General features: G+C 48.1%; 1 protein-coding gene across 3 annotated transcripts in view; it reads left to right on the top strand.

The window, feature by feature from the left end:
* BDP1 (BDP1 general transcription factor IIIB subunit) overlaps positions 1–17,443 on the top strand; it is a 1,449,812-nt gene that overhangs the window by 1,301,164 nt on the left and 131,205 nt on the right. For all 3 annotated transcript variants that reach the window (XM_078675286.1, XM_078675285.1, XM_078675287.1), the window contains one exon: positions 14,366–14,558. In XM_078675286.1, the coding sequence (XP_078531412.1) occupies positions 14,366–14,558 (193 nt within the window). The remainder of the gene's footprint in view (positions 1–14,365; positions 14,559–17,443) is intronic.

Genomic DNA, 17,443 nt, shown 5'->3' with positions numbered 1-17,443 from the left:
ACCCGGAGCGACTCCCGCTCAAATTAAGGAGTTTTGGTTGGTGACCCTTCAGGCACCGCTGGGGCGGATGGGGCCCCATCAGGTTTGACGTCGTCAGCTTCGGCCATGGTGCCGGTGAGGCCTCAGGGGTCTGATCTCAGATCCGGTTTGATGCCAGTCGTCGTACCAACGTGACCTTCCCCAGCATTGAACCTGAAGTCAGGGCCAACGGCATCGCCGGCTGTTGTCGGTGGCGCAGGCCCCATCCTCATCCCCGACAACACAGAGCCGATTCCGACGTTGACAGAATCCAGGGGTTCTATGTTGTCGCCTGAGCACTTTGTGGACGTATTAGGCTCAGGAGAGGAATGGGAGGAGTCTGGAGACCCTTTAGAGAACCAGGATGTCTCTGAGGAGACAATGGACTGTTATGGGGAACTTGGGGAAGCCAGTGGTTTGGATACTTCCCCAGAGACTGACATGCTCTCTCTACCTACAGTGGCTACGGAGGAGGGACCGTCCTATGCTATGGTGGTTAAGAGGGCAGCTGAGGTCCTTAGACTGGAACTGCTCTCAGTATAGGTCAGGACTAATCTCCTGACTGAAGTGCTTCAACCTGGGGATTCCACCTCAACTCCTTTTGCCCTTTAATGAGGCACCTACGGAAGTCCTACTAGGAACTTGGTCCAAGCCTAGCAGAGGTGCTCCTGTGAATAAGACGATTACATGCTGCCATCGCCCAGCACCGGGCGACCCAAGGTTCCTCAGCCAACACCCTACCCCAGAAAGTTTGGTGGTGCAGGCCTCTACTTCCCAGGGCGCATTCCTTTCTGCCCCTCCGGATAGGGAATCCAAGAGACTGGATTCTTTGGGGAAGAAGATGTTTTCTTCCTTCAGTCTGACATTGCGGTCGGTGAATACCGCATGCTTATTGGGCCGTTTCCCCCACTCTCTTTGGGAGACGGTTGCGCAAATGTTGTCACAATTCCTGAAGGAGGCCCGGGCTGTACTCTACCAGGCTATCAAGGATTGGAGGAATGCGGCAAAATTCACCATTCGGTGTGGTTTGGATGCGAACGATTCACTGGGCAGGTCTTTTTCAATGTCAGTGGCCTTAAGGCGCCATGCCTGGCTTCGTACTTCTGGCTTCTCTGGGTATGTCCAAGCCAATTTGATGGACATGCCCTTTGATGGAACTCACCTTTTTGGGGAAAAGGCTGACTCGCCCTGGTCAGGTTCAAGGACTCTCAAGCTACGGCCAGATCCTTGGGCCTCTCATCCACTCCTCGTGGCCAGTCTTCCTTTCGCCCCTTTCGTGGCAACGGAAGGAGTTTCCGGCTGCGTCAGCCTTATCCTAGCCACCATCCCTCACAGACTACCCTAGCTGTGCGTGCACATGGACGCGGCACATTCTGTCCTCAGAATGGAGGTCAGAAGTCGTCCGCCACATTGCCTCCAGTAGCCGCAGCCTCCAAGCACTCCTAGGCTGATTCTGCAGGACCACACTACTCCAGTGGGTGGTAGAATTTGTCATCCTCTCCCCCGCTGGAGATCTATACCAACAGACAAATGGGTCTTGTAGATCGTCCAGGAGGGCTATTCTATTCCTTTCTTTTCCTTCTAGTATTCTGCCAACTCAGGAATGGCTGGCGGAGGATCACTTAAAGCTGCTCCAAGAGGAAGTTGCAGCTGTTTAGGCCAAAGGAGCTATAGAAAGGGTTTCAATTTCAGAAGTAGGCAGTGGCTGTTATTCCCGCTACTTTTAGATTCCGAAGAATAACAAGGTGATTCTGCCCATTTTGGATCTTCGGACCGTCAATCTCTTCCTCAAAAAGGAGAAATTCAAAATGCTCACATTGGCTCAGGTCTAGTCTGCCTTAGAACAAGGAGACTGGATGGTAGCACTGGACCTGCAGGATGGCTATTTTCACATTCCCATCCTGCCGGGCCACAGGCGTTACCTGCGTTTCAAGGTAGGCCACGAGGACTTTCAGTTTACCGCGCTCCCCTTCGGCCTTACCAATGCCCCTCAGGTGTTCACCAAGGTGATGGTGGTGGTTGCAGCTCATCTGCGCCGGTTAGGGGTTTCAGTCTTCCCCTACCTTGACGACAGGCTTTTGAAGGCGTCCTTGCCCCAGGCAGTTGTCTCCCACCTTCAGACTAAGGCGGACCTCCTGCATTTGCTGAGGTTCTCTATAAACGTGCCGGAGTCACACCTGACTCCTTCTCAGACGCTCCCTTTAATTGAAGCTGTTCTGAACACAGTGCAGTTTCTGGCTTATCCTCCCAAGCAGCGAGTCCAGTATATTCAGGGTATGATTCCAATATTTCAGCCTCTATCCTTGATTTCGGTGAGGCTGACTCTGAGGCTGTTGGGCCTCGTGGCCTCCTCCATCCTGTTGGTAAGACACGCGAGATGGCGTATGCGGGCTACATTGGGACTTGAAGTTCCAATTGGCACAGCATCAGGGGAACCTCACCAACATGGTTCAGATCTCGGAACTCCGAAGGATATGCAGTGGCGGTAAACTAATCGAGATTGGGTCAAAGGCAAACCTCTCTCCCTCCCCAACCGGATCTCATCGTGATGGATGCGTCACTTCTTGGATGGGGTGGCCACTTGGAAGAGATGGAGATCAGGGGTCACTGGTCTTTGGCAGAGACAGGCTCCCACATAAATGTGTTGGAGCGCCGAGCGATTAGTTTGGCATTGAAAGCATTTCTTCCCTCTGTCAAGGGGAAGTTGGTGCAGGTGTTCATGGACAACACCACCGCCATGTGGTACTGCAACAAGCAAGTCGGGTTGGGGTCAAGGACCCTTTTAGTCGAGAGACCCTTCGTCTCTGGATGTGGCTGGAACTTCAGGGCATAACCCTGGTGGTTAAACACCTGGCAGGTTCTCTGAGCGCCAGGGCAGACGATCTCAGCCGTCGATGCCTATCAGATCACAAATGGCGTCTCCAGTTGGAGGTGGCGCATGGTCTCCTTCAGCAGTGGAGAGAACCTTGGTTAGATTTGTTCGCCTCCAAAGAGAAGGCGCAATGTCAGCAGTACTGCGCACTGGAGTTTCCAAGGCGGTGACGCGTTTTGTCGCGAGTGGAGCTCAGGTCTGTTGTACGCCTTTCCGCCCATACCACTCCTGCCCAGGGTTCTGAAGAAGATCAGGAGCGACTGGGCCCAAGTCATCCTTGTGGCCCCGGACTGGGCAAGGAGAGTCTGGTATCCAGAGCTTCTGAGCATGAGTGTTGATCCTCCGATCAGGCTGCGCCTTCGGGAGGATCTTCTGTTGCAGTAGCAGGGAGGGTTCTCCACCCAAACCTGTCAACTCTGCACCTCCATGCATGGAGATTGAGCGGCAGCAGTTGATGGTTTTTTACCTTCCTCCCAAGGTCTGTAATGTAATTCTGGCAACCAAGTGGCCCTCAACTAAGTCGGTATATGCGTCCCCTCCGGCTGTTGACCATCAAAACAGCCTTCTTAGTGGCGATTACATCGGCCCGGAGGGTGAGTGAGTTACAGGCGTTATCCAGCTCGCCTCCTTATTTTATATCCTTTCAGGACAAGATGGTGCTTCGCACCTGGGCATCTTTTTTACCAAAGGTTGTGACCCCATTTCATCTGGGTCAGTCCATCACTTTGCCCACCTTCTTTGCTCCCCCCACATCCCTCTAAGGAACAGGAGCGTCTCCACCAACTGGACCCAAAAATAGCGTTGTCGTTCTACCTTGACCACACAAGAGAGTTCCGATGGATGACCAACTCTTTGTGGAGTATGTGGGAGCGAAGAAGGGAAAGGCAGTGCAGAAAAGAACCATCTCTCGCTGGGTTGTTTTCTGCATTAAAATGTTTTATGCCTTGGCAAAGAAGCAGTCCCTGAGGGATTAAGGGCCTATTTCACCAGGGAAAAGGCTGCGACTACAGCTTTGGCACAGGGTGTCCCTGTCCAAGACATCTGTCAGGCAGTGTCGTGGGCATTATTGCACACGTTCGGAAAACATTGCCTTGATGGGCAAGTGCGCAGGGACGGGCACTTTGCCCGTTCAGTGCTGCAAGACTTTTTAGTCTAGTCCATGAGTCCGGAACCCACCGCCAGGATGGTATGGCTTGGGTATCTGTTTCAAAGGTAAGGAATCTGCAGCTAAAAGTCTTTATCAGATGAACAAGTTACTTACCTTCAGTAACGTGTTATCTGGTGGAGAATCTCTACTCTTCTCGACTCTGTTATGCAAAGGTCGATTCACCCACTCGGTCCTGCAGGGCTTTGTGGTGTAAAGTCTACTCCTCAGACCCACCACCTTTGCTATTGATTCAAAAGGTGAGGAATCTATGGAGTACCAATCAAAATAGCAAGTTACTTTCCTTCAGTAACATTCGCTCTAGTGGACCACAGATTTCCACTATCGACCCACCTCCCCATTCTGTGGAGCCGACTTCTGATGTGTTACCAGGCTACAGGCTAGAGAGCATACCCTTTTGACATCCCAATTTGTTAGTTGCTCTATGTCTGAGAGCAATAGGACGTCTGTGCGCAGGAATGTATCGATTTCATTATTTCTGGAGATGGAACTGAGCTGTTACAGACTCTGATCTGTCCATGTAGTAAAGTGCCCCTTTTTAGGCATGGTCACCCCCACTTTGTTCTTGGTATTTGATGTGATTTCAACTTGAAGTACAATGGGTTCCTGCTAACCAGGTCCCTAGTGGCAGATCTCTTTTACAAAACTGTACAATTGTTTCCCTATTTGGCAATACCTTTGGTACTCCCTGTATGTCCCTAGTAAAAGCTACCCCTGGTTCCTAATGAGGCTAAAGAGGGATCCTAAGGGCCGCAGCACGAATTGTGCCACCCTACAAGACCTCTCATCAGACACATACAGTCTGCCACTGCGGGCTGCTTGTCTTAGTGCAGACAAAAGTGAAAACACAACATGGCCCACGTCCCTGCGTACCATGCCCACAGACACTGCATGCAGTATAGGTAAATCACTCCTACAGCCGGCCTTACATCTCTAAGGCAGGGTGCACTATATATATGTGAGGACATATCTGCACTAGCAGATATGCCCTGTGCTGGCCAGCTCTATTGCCATTATAAGCACATGTACTGGACACTGGTGAAAGCAAGCTCCCCAGCTACATGATGGCTTCACTGAAAATAGGGATGTTTGGTATCAAACATCTCGTAGTAATACACCTACACTGATACCAGTGGTGCATTTATTAATACATGCACCCAGAGGGCACCTTATAGATGCCCAATGAAAACCTACCAGCTACTGGTGTGCTGACTGAATGGTTTTCGCCAGCCTGCCACCAGAAACAATTTTCTGACCCATAGGGGTGTGGGCCTTTGCTCTTGGGAGGCCAGAAATCAAGCCTGCTTGGGCTGAGGGTGATTACACCCCTGCCCACAGAATGACCTGCAGATCAGCATTCCAAATCAGGGGAGCTTCAACGAGCTCACCCCCTTTGATATGCAAATCTGCCTTCTCTCACAGGAAAGGAAGCCAAGTCCTTTTGTCCAGAGCTCTTTGGCACCTCTACAGGTGTGAAAATTAGCTAGACTGATAGGTGTGTCCGCTGTCAGACCAGTATCACCCCTAAGGTGGGATACTTGAAGTGGCGGAGACTTTGTAGAAGCAAGCCCTGTTAGTGATGGCAAAACTAAAAACTCTGGGACAGGGTTATGCCCACTTCCCACAGGCGTGGTCATATAGGGAGCGTAGTGACCCCAGGGTAGGTAGCCCATTGGCTACTACCCTGCACTCCCCTAACATCCCTAAATTCAGTATTATGGGGACTGTCTAGCACCCAAACATCAAATCCTGACGACCTACGAAGAAGGAGGACACCGAAGAGCCGCGAAAGCAGGAGACTGAAGAAGACCAACTGACCTGGCACCAACCCTGCTGTTCCCGTCGAACCTGTGCCAAAGATGGCTTGTCCTGCAGTTATCATGCCTCCAAAGCCTGGGAGGGCTGCCTGCTTTCAATAAAAACTGAAGAACTCCTGTGAAGTAGTGGAACTAATCCTCTGCTTTCTGCAGACAACCCAAGAAGGACCGTGAGGACTCCTGAATGGCCAAAACCTGAAGCTCCCAAGCATTACTGCACTGAGCCCCCCAGCATGTGTTAAAGTGGGCCAATGGTGTCCGCGTCGTCTTCAAGCCCTCAAGAGACAGAGTTCAATTTGGTTTCATCCCTCGTAGAGGATGCAGAGGCGGAAAGATGGTGGGCAAAGTGATGGTCTGCCCGATGTGAAAGGCAGTGACAACCTTTGGCCGAAAGGAGGGACGTGTCCCGAGTAGAACATTGTTCGGATGGACAGATAGAAAAGGAGGCTTATAAGAAAGAGCCTGGATCTCACTCACTCTCCTGGCATAGGTGATGGCAACCGGGAAAGCAGTCTTCAAGGTCAGCAGACAAAGAGGACAATTGTGCAGAGGCTCAAAGGGAGCATACATTAGTTATGTGAGAACTAGATTCAAGTCCCACTGTGCCATTAAGAAATGAATAGGAGGGAAAAGATGAGTAATGCCTTTGAGAAATCTATTTACAACAGGGGACTTGTAAAAAAGAGAGGGCTAATCAGGTAGCCTGAGAAAGGCCGAAATAGCAGAAGGTTAGCCCTTGATAGTGCCCAGATCAGAGCCCTGCTGGGCCAAGGAAAGAAGAAACAGAAGAACTTCTGAAAGAAGGGCAGAAAGGGGATCCACAGCCTTTGCTGTGCACCACACCACATATTTCCTTCCACCTGCAGGCGTATACCAACTTATTGGAGGGAGGCCTGACTGCCAAAATGACATCACAGACTTCAGGAGGCAAGTCAAAAGGAATCAACTGCCGCTGCTCAATCTCCACACAAAGAGGTGGAGGCTGGACAGGTTCGGATGGAGGACCGTGCCCTGCTGCTGCAACAGAAGATCCTCCCGAAGAGGCAGTCGGATCGGGGGATTGATGGTCATACTGAGTAGCTTGGATATCATACTCTTCAAGCCCAGTCCGGAGCCACAAGAATGACTTGGGCCCAGTCGCGCCTGATCTTCTTCAGCACTCTGGGTAGAAGTGGTATAGGCGGAAAGGCATACAAAAGACGCAACTCCACTTGTGATGAAAAGCGTGGCCAGCGAGTGCCGCCTTGGAAATTCCAACGCGCAGAACTGCTGACATTTCACGTTCTGTTCGGTGGCGAATAGATCTAAACAAGGCTCTCAACACTGTTGAAAGAGACCTTGCGCCACGTCCGTGTGAAGACGCCATTCGTGATCCATCATGCACCTGCAGGGCTGAATTTGTCTGCCCTGGCGTTCCGTGAATCTGCCAGGTGTTGAACCAACAGCAAAATGCCCTGCTGTTACAGCCATGTTCAGAGGTGCAGAGCCTCCTGACATAGGGTCCACGGTCCCACCCTGCCCTGTTTGTTGCAGTGCCACATGGCGGTAATGTTGTCTGTGAACACCTGCACCACTTTACCTTTGACAGAGGGAAGGAATGCCTTCAGTGGAAGTCGGATCGCCCGAAGCTCCAGAAGGTTGATATGGAGCTTGGACTCCACCAGAGACCAGAGGCCTCTGATCTCCGCCTCTCCCATGTGGCCCCCCCATCCCAGGAGGGACGTGTCCGTCATCACTGTGTGTTCCAGTTGGGAAGGGAGAGGGATCTGCCCTGGACCCAAAGTCGGTTCATGAGCTACCACTGCAGCTGTTGTGCAGTTCTCTCTGAGATCTGGATGTAATCGGACAGGTTCCCCTGATGCTACGCCCACTGGAACTTCAGGTCTCACTGCAATGCCTGCATATGTCATCTAGCATGAGTGACCAGCAGGATGCAGGAGGCCATGAGGCCCAGCAGCCTCAGGGTCATCCTGACCGAAACCCAGGATAGAGGCCGAAAGATTGGAATCATAGCCTGAATATCCTGGGCTCTCTGTTTGGGAGGATAGGCCTGAAACTGCATTGTGTCCAGAACCGCTCCGATGAAGAGGAGCATCTGAGAGGGAATCAGAAGGAGGAAATGCAGGAGGCCGGCAGTAGTCTGGAGGTGGGAAACGACTGCCTGGGGCGAGCCTGCCTTCAACAACCAGTCATTCGAGATAGGGGAAGACTGAAACCCCTGATCTGCGCAGATGAGCTGCAGCCACCGCAATCACTTTCGTGAACACCCGAGGAGCGCTGGAAAGGCCAAAGGGGAGCACGGTAAACTGAAAATGCTTGTGGCCTACCTTGAACTGCAGGAAACGCTGGTGGGCAGGCAGGACGGTAATGTGGAAATATGCGTCCTGCAAGTCCAACGCCACAATCCAGACTCGAGAGCAGACAAGATCTGAGCCAGAGTTAGCATCTTGAACTTCTCCTTCCAGAGGAAGCAATTGACATCCCTGAGGTCCCAGGTAGGACGCAGGCCCTTGTCCTTCTTGGACACCAGAAAGTAGTGGGAATTACAACCACGTCCTACATCTGGTGCAGGAACGCGCTAGATAGCCCCCTTGGCCAAGAGGGCCGCAACTTCCTGTAGAAGAAGTGCCAAGTGATCCTCGACATGTGGTGGTGTTGGGGTGGCATGGCTGGAGCGGTAGTCTCGAAGGGGAGGGAGTAGCCCCTCCGGACTATGTTTAAACCCCACCTGTCCGAAATGATGGTGCGCAGTGGGGGAGGTGATCGCGAATCCTGCCCTCCAATGGCGTTTGATGGGCCTGAAAGACCGGACTAGGAAGGTTTTGGGGCAGTAGTAGCGGGGGAGGATTTTGACTGACCTCCCCACTGGCCCCCTGAACCGCCTCTGCAGTTCCCACGTCCGCAGCCGCACTGAGCCTGTTGCTGCTGCGGCCTGTGGCCCTGAAGTGAATGTGCTGGGGCGCCGCTTTCGTGGCCACGTAAGGAGCGAAAAGCAGAAAGCGGAGGAGGGCGAGTGGCAGACGGGCCCATGGAATTGGCCGTAGCCCATGAGTCCTTAAAACGCTCCAACGTGCTATCTGCTTTGTTGCCAAAAAGGCGAATGCCATCGAAGGGCATGTCCATCAGGATGTTCTGGACATCCCCCGAGAAGCCAGTAGTCCTCAGCCAGGCGTGGCGGTGAAGCGCCACTGTCGTGGAAATCGTTCTGCCCAGCGAGCCAGCTGAGTCAAGGCCACATCATATTGTGAACTTGGCTGCATCTCTCCCCTCAGCAATAGACTTCGAGAGCACTGTCCGCGCCTCCTCTGGACACTAAGGCAGCACTTTCGCCACCGTATCCCACACAGAGTGGGAGTAAAGGCCCAAGAGGCATGCGGTGTTCACAGACCGTAGCTCTGGCTGACAGAAATTCCAGCAGCTGGGCCGGAGTCGCCAACGGACCCGGGAAGGGCAGGTAGGCCGACGGCGACACCATAGGCAGCACCGACGACACCGTAGGCACCGCCGGAGCCAAGGGGGTGGCACCACCCGCACCCTCAGCTGCGACTGGCAAGTGTAAGTCATCAAGCGATGATGCTTCTTCGACTTCTTGTGCTTCGCCTTACCTGACAACGAGTGCGAAGTCATCGATCCAGAAGAACGATGATGATGGCTCCTCGACCTCCTACGGGACCGTGAGCGGCATGGAGCCAACTACCGGACTTCCAGCAACTTTCGGGACCGCTCCCGCAATGTCTTCGGCGCCATGGTCCGGCAGTCGGGGCACGACTTGGGGTCTGACGCCTGGGGGTAATTCTAAGGTAAGGAATCTATCACTATGTGTTTCTTTCAGATGATAGTGTTTTGTAGGGTATGTCCGATCAAATGTCTGGGCAATCATTTAAGCATTTTTCATCATGCTTTAGTTTCCAGCTGACAGTGTAGTTAAAGTAATAGCATTTTGAAATCTCTCTTGTATATATTTTCAGACAATCCTTCTGATGGAGGGTTGGATGAAATTCTTCACTTAAAGACCACTCTCTGAAGATAAGTTACTTACCTATGGCAACTCACTTTCTTTTGCATACTTCATGTGTTCTACTTCATCATTGGGCTATTTGTTCCTCGTGGGGTTGATGCTGCAATACCCCACAGGTTCCGCCTTCCAGGTGAGCAGGCGTAGGGGTAGGTGAAGATATTAACCACCACAGAGAGAACTACCTCATGCTGCAAGCTAGATGCAAGCACCCGCTCTGACCTAAGGGCACACATTTTTTAAATGTACAGATTGGTAATCTATAGATACCTACACCCTGACTCTCCCATTCCTTAAACTGGATCGGGACAGATATTTATTTTTTATTATACTACCACTCGGTCCTGATGAAACGCTATGAATCCCTCCTGGACCAATAGGGTGTGAAACAAGTCCACCCGACCCACACCACTTGCATCACGACTAAATTGTGTCTCCTCATTGCTGGGAATTAACAGTTTAGCTTTTGCTTTTAACTTTACCAGGGGGACCCAGGAATAAATGTCACCCTTCAGATACCTCAGTGGTATTTTTGACCCACAGTTTCACATGCTCCACACACTTGCATTCACCCTCATGGTGTTTTTATACTTGAAAAGATCTCCGCCAAAGAGCCCTCTCGCGGGGCACTTGGGGTGTTGCAGCGCCGACTCCACGAGGAGCAAAAACGCCCAATGATGAAGCTTGACACCTTCGCAGGTGTGTAAGGGTATCACTTCCTAATAAGAACCCCCCCTAAGTATCTTTCTGTATTTTCCTACTTGTATTTTGTTATCTCTTTAGGAACAGCTACCCTCGTGTGTACTATATACTTGTTCTTCGGAGCTAGGGTAATGGACCGCTTTAGTCTCTCAGTCCCCATCTCTTGGGATTTGTTTCAGTTTAACACCATAAGTGGGTTAAGCCATATATGAGTTATAAGGGTATAACAGGAAGGGCTATGCCTGAAGCAGATTTAGCTTTAGGTTTTGGTGTTACATGAATGTTTATCCTCAAGGATTCTAGCCATGAATTCAGCATCCTTGAGGTGGATTGTCTGCTACATCTTGGCGTCGTCTTTGTAAATGTGATAGGAGACTTTAGAGCTACTGAGAATGTAAAGTAGCCCCAGGGAGAATTTGCAACGGATAGGTGAAAGAACGAGCCTCTTGCATCATCCCCTGGTTTAGAAAAGAAGGTAGTAATTTTTTATGCATTGCCTCCAGTTTTCCAAGTGTATTTGAGTTTCTTGTTTAGGTTGCACTCTCAGAGCAGCAGACGGTGTTTTGGATGCTGAAGACAAATGTACTATTCTACTTCTAGTATATTTGAGAAAAGTGCATATTCCCCCAAAATGACCTGGAGATAGTGTATATTTTAGCTCCAATTCTGGAATATTTTGGGAAAGTTCCAAATTCCCAATGTAGTCAAAAAATGATTAAAATATTGTAATTTTGCATTGTCAGGAAGTGCTGCCCTGAGGGCGCCATTGAAGGCAAAAAAAGACAGTTTTGCAAGAGAAGAACAGGCTGAGGACTGCCACATTTAGTCTTCATTCTCTCTTTGATGATTTTCCAGAGATGCATGGCTCCTGTGCCAAATGCTGTTGATAAGTGAAGCAGCATAACGATTAAGGACTCCCCTTTGTCTAATTTTGAAGGTGCAGCCTGCTATCACAACATCTAAGCCATCCTAGAGCTCATCTAGTAGATCATTTTTTCAAGTGGGATGATTAAGCTGGGACTCCATGCGCCTCTATAAGACTGTGGCTTATCAGGAAAAATGAGAATTCGGGCTGAAATAATTCCGATTTGCTGGATCTTTTCAGTGTTTCTTTTTAGAAAGAACAACTTATTTTTGAGTATTTTTAGGGATTCTGAGACTGTTCCTTGGGACAGCATAGTACTAATTAGGGTAATTCAATGGGGAGTTACAGTGGAGTTAATTTACTTAAGGAGAGAGATAAGAATGAGTTAAGAGAATTGTGAGGAATGTTTAGTGTTGGCAATTGTGCTGTACAGTTCTACTGAAGTGACTTTTTGACAAAAAAGTGGACTGTGGCCTTAGCTTTTAGTGCGATGGAGTTGCAGATCTGGAATTTCAAGCGTGTGAGGGAGAGATCTATCTTCTTCACTTTCTCTAAAGGATGAAGCAGACTTCCTACTCTCTCTCTTTGCAAATGTTGGTAATCGCTTGTGATGTTGGCATTGTGGATTGTTTTATGTTCTCAAAAAGTATTTTCAGACATATATCTTTTGCTTGGTCAGTCTCTCTTTTTATATAGGTAAATGCTAAGAAGGTTAGTGTTGTGTTGTTTTTTTTATTAGTACTCCTTTAAGACTCGTGCTTTGTTGTTAGAATGTGATGATGCTAGGTAGAATGTGGGTTGTTGGAATGTGGGGGCAGAGTGGGTACAGCAGAGAGATGAAGAGCAGTTGTTCCCTGGCGCTCACCTGTATTGTACAATTCTTACTTGAATAAATAATATAAATATATATATGGCCTGGAGTGCATCATTACACTTGGCGACGATGGAACATGGAGGAGAACCCGTGGTGCTTTAAAGAAGAAAATTCTTAGGGTTATTTATTTATGATGTTGTAATTTTCTTTTGTTATTTTCTGTTGAAGAGAGGGGGATGTGTTGTGTTGTCTTTTTTTTATTAGTACTCCTTTAAGACTCGTGCTTTGTTGTTAGAATGTGATGATGCTAGGTAGAATGTGGGTTGTTGGAATGTGGGGGCAGAGTAGGTACAGCAGAGAGATGAAGAGCAGTTGTTCCCTGGCGCTCACCTGTATTGTACAATTCTTACTTGAATAAATAATATAAATATATATATGGCCTGGAGTGCATCATTACAATTAGTTTTTATACTTTATTCTTTAAACTCAAAATTGCACCAACTTTGGCACAGAGCTTTTCTATCACTAAGTATGTTAGCATGAACTGAAGATTGTTCTATCCTCTTTCAGTTCTTTAGGGAACCAGTGTGCCAATCCATTGCCTTTGTAGAGTAAAGCTGTCCCTAATCTGTGTCATTCTTTGTTCCCCTGCACTGTGAGTTTGTTGTTCCTCTTATCTGGAAGATTGAAACATAGTAGGGAAGGGACCTCAAGCTCTAGCTTGATGTATCTGTGTATTTTATGTCTCTTACTCATAACTGAATATCCTGTGCTGTCCAGTGGAGACAGGAGTTCATAAGGAAGTGGTGAGTTTCAATTTTGATCCTGTTTTTCATAATATCAGGGACCAAGGAGGAGCCTTTGAGACTGTTTTTTACTAGGATATTATAACCATCAAGGACGATGTGTGAGTTGATTAGCAATGGAGTGAAACGTTTGGTCAATTATTGTACAAAATGTTGTCATTGCCTGGGGTTTGATACAACATGAAGCTTAATAGTAGTAGTCAAGCAAGAAAACGATCAAGCAAAACTGTCCCGAGCAAAGATCACACCAATAACAGTTATGTGAGAAATAAAGAATCAGATTCTTCGCATATCATGTGGTAGAAAAGTCAGTTCTATTTTTTTTTTATTTTTTATTTCTTTCTTCTTTTTCTTCTCAAACAGTCAAAACTTCCAGTTAATCTTCAGATAATCATACAGGTGTAGCCAAAAAACGCACAAAGCCGACACGTGTTTCGTCACGGGACATTCACCCAATGACTTCTTCAGGGCTACAACAAAACAATAAATCCATAATATAATAATATATACAGATTCATATATCACAGCCCCATTTACCCTTCATTATAACCAGTGTCAGATAAGGGAAAGTTCGAGCAGAGTATTTCAGAAGGAAAGAAAAGAAGAGAAGGTTGACGGTAAACCAATAGTCCTTATATTGGTGTATAAAAATTGTGTCAAGATAAAGACAATTCACCATTGTGATAAGCTTAAAATACTAGAGAGAACAAACAAGGGGAAGATAAGCTACGTTTAGGCAGAATAGATGAAGGAGCCAATAGCTTCATGTGCGATCATTTGTCTTTAAATTGTCAGGTTTTCTGGAGTTTTAAAGTATAACTGCAAACCTACTGCTAGTCTTGTTAGATCTTTTTGTCTGATTAGTGTATTCAGGTGAGGCAGCAGACACAGCACTGGTTGAGAGGATACATTCAAAGAGATTTTGAGCCGGGAGTTCAGGTGTAGATTGTTTGAGGTGATCAGGTCAGCAGTTTACAGTGTTGTTGTTCTATCAGTAGGGGATGGGGTGGACCTCTTGATTGCTAGTGTTCTTGCATTCACAGCTGTAATCTACAAGCAGGTATTTATTGTCCTTGCTGGATAAATCCAGATTTTTATACTATCGGCCTGGGATCTAATGCTGGCTTTAGCACTTAAATGAAAATCTTGAAATTCTTGGCAAATCACTTAACTTTCCTGTGCCTACAATTGTGATATGTAACATTTAATCTTGCAATTCATTTTCCCGTTAAATAAAAGTTTTGGATGGGATGCTATGCTTGATGTAAACGAGCACTGTTTTATTTTTCAGCCATAAATCTCAATTCAAGTGGAAGTTCAGAGGAAGAACAGACTATTATTTTAACTTTGGTAGAAATCCCATCTCCTTCTGTTGATGAATACCATGAAGAAACTACTCCTTTGATTTTACAAGATTTGTTACCAGCTCCAGTCCTTCTAGCTCCTGCTGACACCGACCTGTGGGGTGTAACTCAAGCTTCAAGGTAGGCAGCTGATTGGTCTGAAAGTTTTGGTTTTTTAGTACTTATGGGTAAAGCATTAAAATTAGATTAATCTAACATCAGTCCTTTTTCTCGTCAGTCCTCCTCAGTGTGGATGACCTGCACTTAGCTGCCTCTAAAAGCTTTCTATCTTTTTTAAACTCCATACTCTTCCCCCCAACTTCTCGCCATTAGGGCAAGTAAACTAAACTAATCTGACATAAGGTATCCTGTGTCCAGTGCCACATTTTACAATCTGTGATCAAGTCAGTATAGCCTAACTGGGATGTTGGAGGAAAGTAGCATTGGGGCAAGCAAGAGTATGGCTCAGAATAGTTGCTGGTACAAATAGGGGAATTTACACTTTGTCTGTTTTCCTCATTACAGCCCTCATCAGTGGCTAAAATGAGTTATTCTTAAACTTTAAACCATTTTATACATAATGCTGAATCCCCATTGTGATTCGACCTCCAAGATCCTCCTCACTTGTGAGGAATTAGTGTGTATGGTGACCCTAGGATCCCTCAACCTGTAAGTGTTACTAGTACAGTTTCATCTGGTGTGGTTCTCTTTTGAGGTATTTTACTCAAATAGCTAATGTGGTTTAAGAGCCTTCTAAAAGTGGATTGAGTGCACAGGTCCTGTCACATAAAGTATATATTGAAAATTGGGGGTACAGAACATGACTGGATGTATGGCCTGATTTTAATATCAGTTAAGTAAGTAATGATTTATTGTTTGGTTAATAAAAACCTTTACAATTTCCATTTAAAATAGTATAGCAGCAAACGTTCATGATTAAACATCGAAAGAGCATATTATAAAACATTCATCGTTAAAAATCTAAAGGACATATAAAACATTCGTTCATTGTATATAATTGGAACAGTAATCGGTACATTTTTGTCAGATCCCGTGAATTGGCAAAGTCTATTGACCATTCTTTGTACAAACGGCTTTCCAAGAGGTCTACTGATACTGGTGTTTAAGGTAGCTAAAAATAATTAGGAAAGGGACATGGATCATGAAGACTAAAACAAGCCAATATTTGGGCCTCTAATAGGGGACAACTATACACAATAGTCTGATATTTTGGAAGTATCAAAATGGGGTAATACCGTAGAATGTTCAATGTTCGTATGGTTTAAGGACAGCAACAGTGGTGTAATGCTGATGCGTGTTGTGCTCCAGTATATATCTTCAGAATGACAGTTGAGCTGGATAAATGATGTTCACTGACAGGTGGGACTAGGAGAGTCTTTTGGTCGCAGTGATGAGGATTGCTGGTCACTTAATGCGAGAGTGTTTTCCCTGCCACTTCCATAAACCGTACAAAGCGACACAATAACTGTACGTCTCCACCTCCGAGGCATGCCTTCACTGCTTGTCTGTAGGTTCTTATCCCCCTGCTTAGAAAGATGGGCTTCAGCAGCTGCCACCGTTCAACTTGCACTGCTCTGCAGATGCACAATAAGTGTAATACACTCTCATCAGCTTCCCCGCATAAGCGGCATATAGTCTGGGCTTCAGATTGTTTCTAGGGGGGAAGATGCAGCAGGGATGGTAGAATGCCCATTCGAAAATGAAGGTATTTTTCTTTCTTCCTCCTATTGAATCCTGCGCCTAGATAGAATTGCAGAGAAGACTTGACATAGCTCTGCACGACGAACCATCCGTGGGCCCTTTCGGTGATATCCGCCTTTTCTTCTAGTAGGGATCGTTTTTCAGTCTTGTATAAAAGTTGTTTAAAACATTGATGGGTATCTGAGGCCACCAAGGGATCCCTCAAGGCCCAAACAGTCTACCGATTCTATCTGATAGACACATCTAGCTGCAGATACCTTAACTTAGAATATCCCCAGCCGTCAGACTGGATCTGGAGTACTTTTCCCCAGCAGTAACTCTGTAGGCCGAGGGGCTCCGTCGCCCGGCTCTGTCCTGACATCGTCCACGGAAGTGACGTCAATGGAGCCATATAAGACCCCCCCCCCCAGCGTGCTGACGTCAGTTTTTCTTCTTTTCCGCATCCCAACGTGGATCCAGAGTTTAGCGGCTCCTCTGGCCTGTTTTGGTTCAGGCCTTCACGACGCCTTTGGCGTCTGGAACAGTGTGTTGATGCCTACAGGCTTCAAATCGTGTACGTCCTGTTCACGGCAGATGTCGGCGATGGATCCACACAAGATCTGTATGTGGTGCTTGGGCAAGCACGACGATTCTGCCGAGTGCGACGCCTGCCAGCGGCTAAAGCCGAAGTCCCTGCGGGAGTGTCGGATGAAACTGTTGTCTGCCAGGTTGTCCCGGTCAGAGTCCTCCACCGGAAAGGTCCAAACTGCGCAGTTCTTCCTCCCACATTGAGGTCTCTGCTCGGGGCAGATCCAGGAGTTGTTCCCGTGGGCATTGTTCGCCTGGGTCAGGTAAGCCCCGGAAGAAGTCACGGAGGTCTTGACCTCACACAAGCATGACATCAGGGCCCTCCGCTCCCGGTCTTCACTGGACGCAATCCCTCGGGAGTCGACCCCCGCGTTTCCACCGTTTCCTGGTGCTAGGGCGACTCGGACCCAGATGGAGGCCTATTCCTGAGCTCTGCATGCCTTCTTTGGGTTACTCCCTCTCCCTGTCGTGCCTTCTGGCCCCACAGTGGGGGTAGGGATTCAGGTCGGGGGTTCACTCTCTGCGCTGAACGAGTGCCTTGACTCCGATTCTGGGGTCGCTGCGATGTCGGGATGGGCATCCCTCTCTGACGTATAGCCCCCCTGACGTGTCTTCGCACAGCCCTGTAGGGCTCCCTGCTCTGTCGAACGACTCCTTCCCTGTTTACTGGAGGGCCCTTGTGTCGACCTGCTCCAGCTTGTTCAGGATGGCTGCAGCATGGCACAGTTTTACATCCG

The sequence above is a fragment of the Lissotriton helveticus genome, chromosome 2_1 (genome assembly GCF_964261635.1).
Source record: "Lissotriton helveticus chromosome 2_1, aLisHel1.1, whole genome shotgun sequence".
NCBI lineage: Eukaryota > Metazoa > Chordata > Amphibia > Caudata > Salamandridae > Lissotriton > Lissotriton helveticus.
This window is presented reverse-complemented; position numbering and strand designations above follow the sequence as displayed.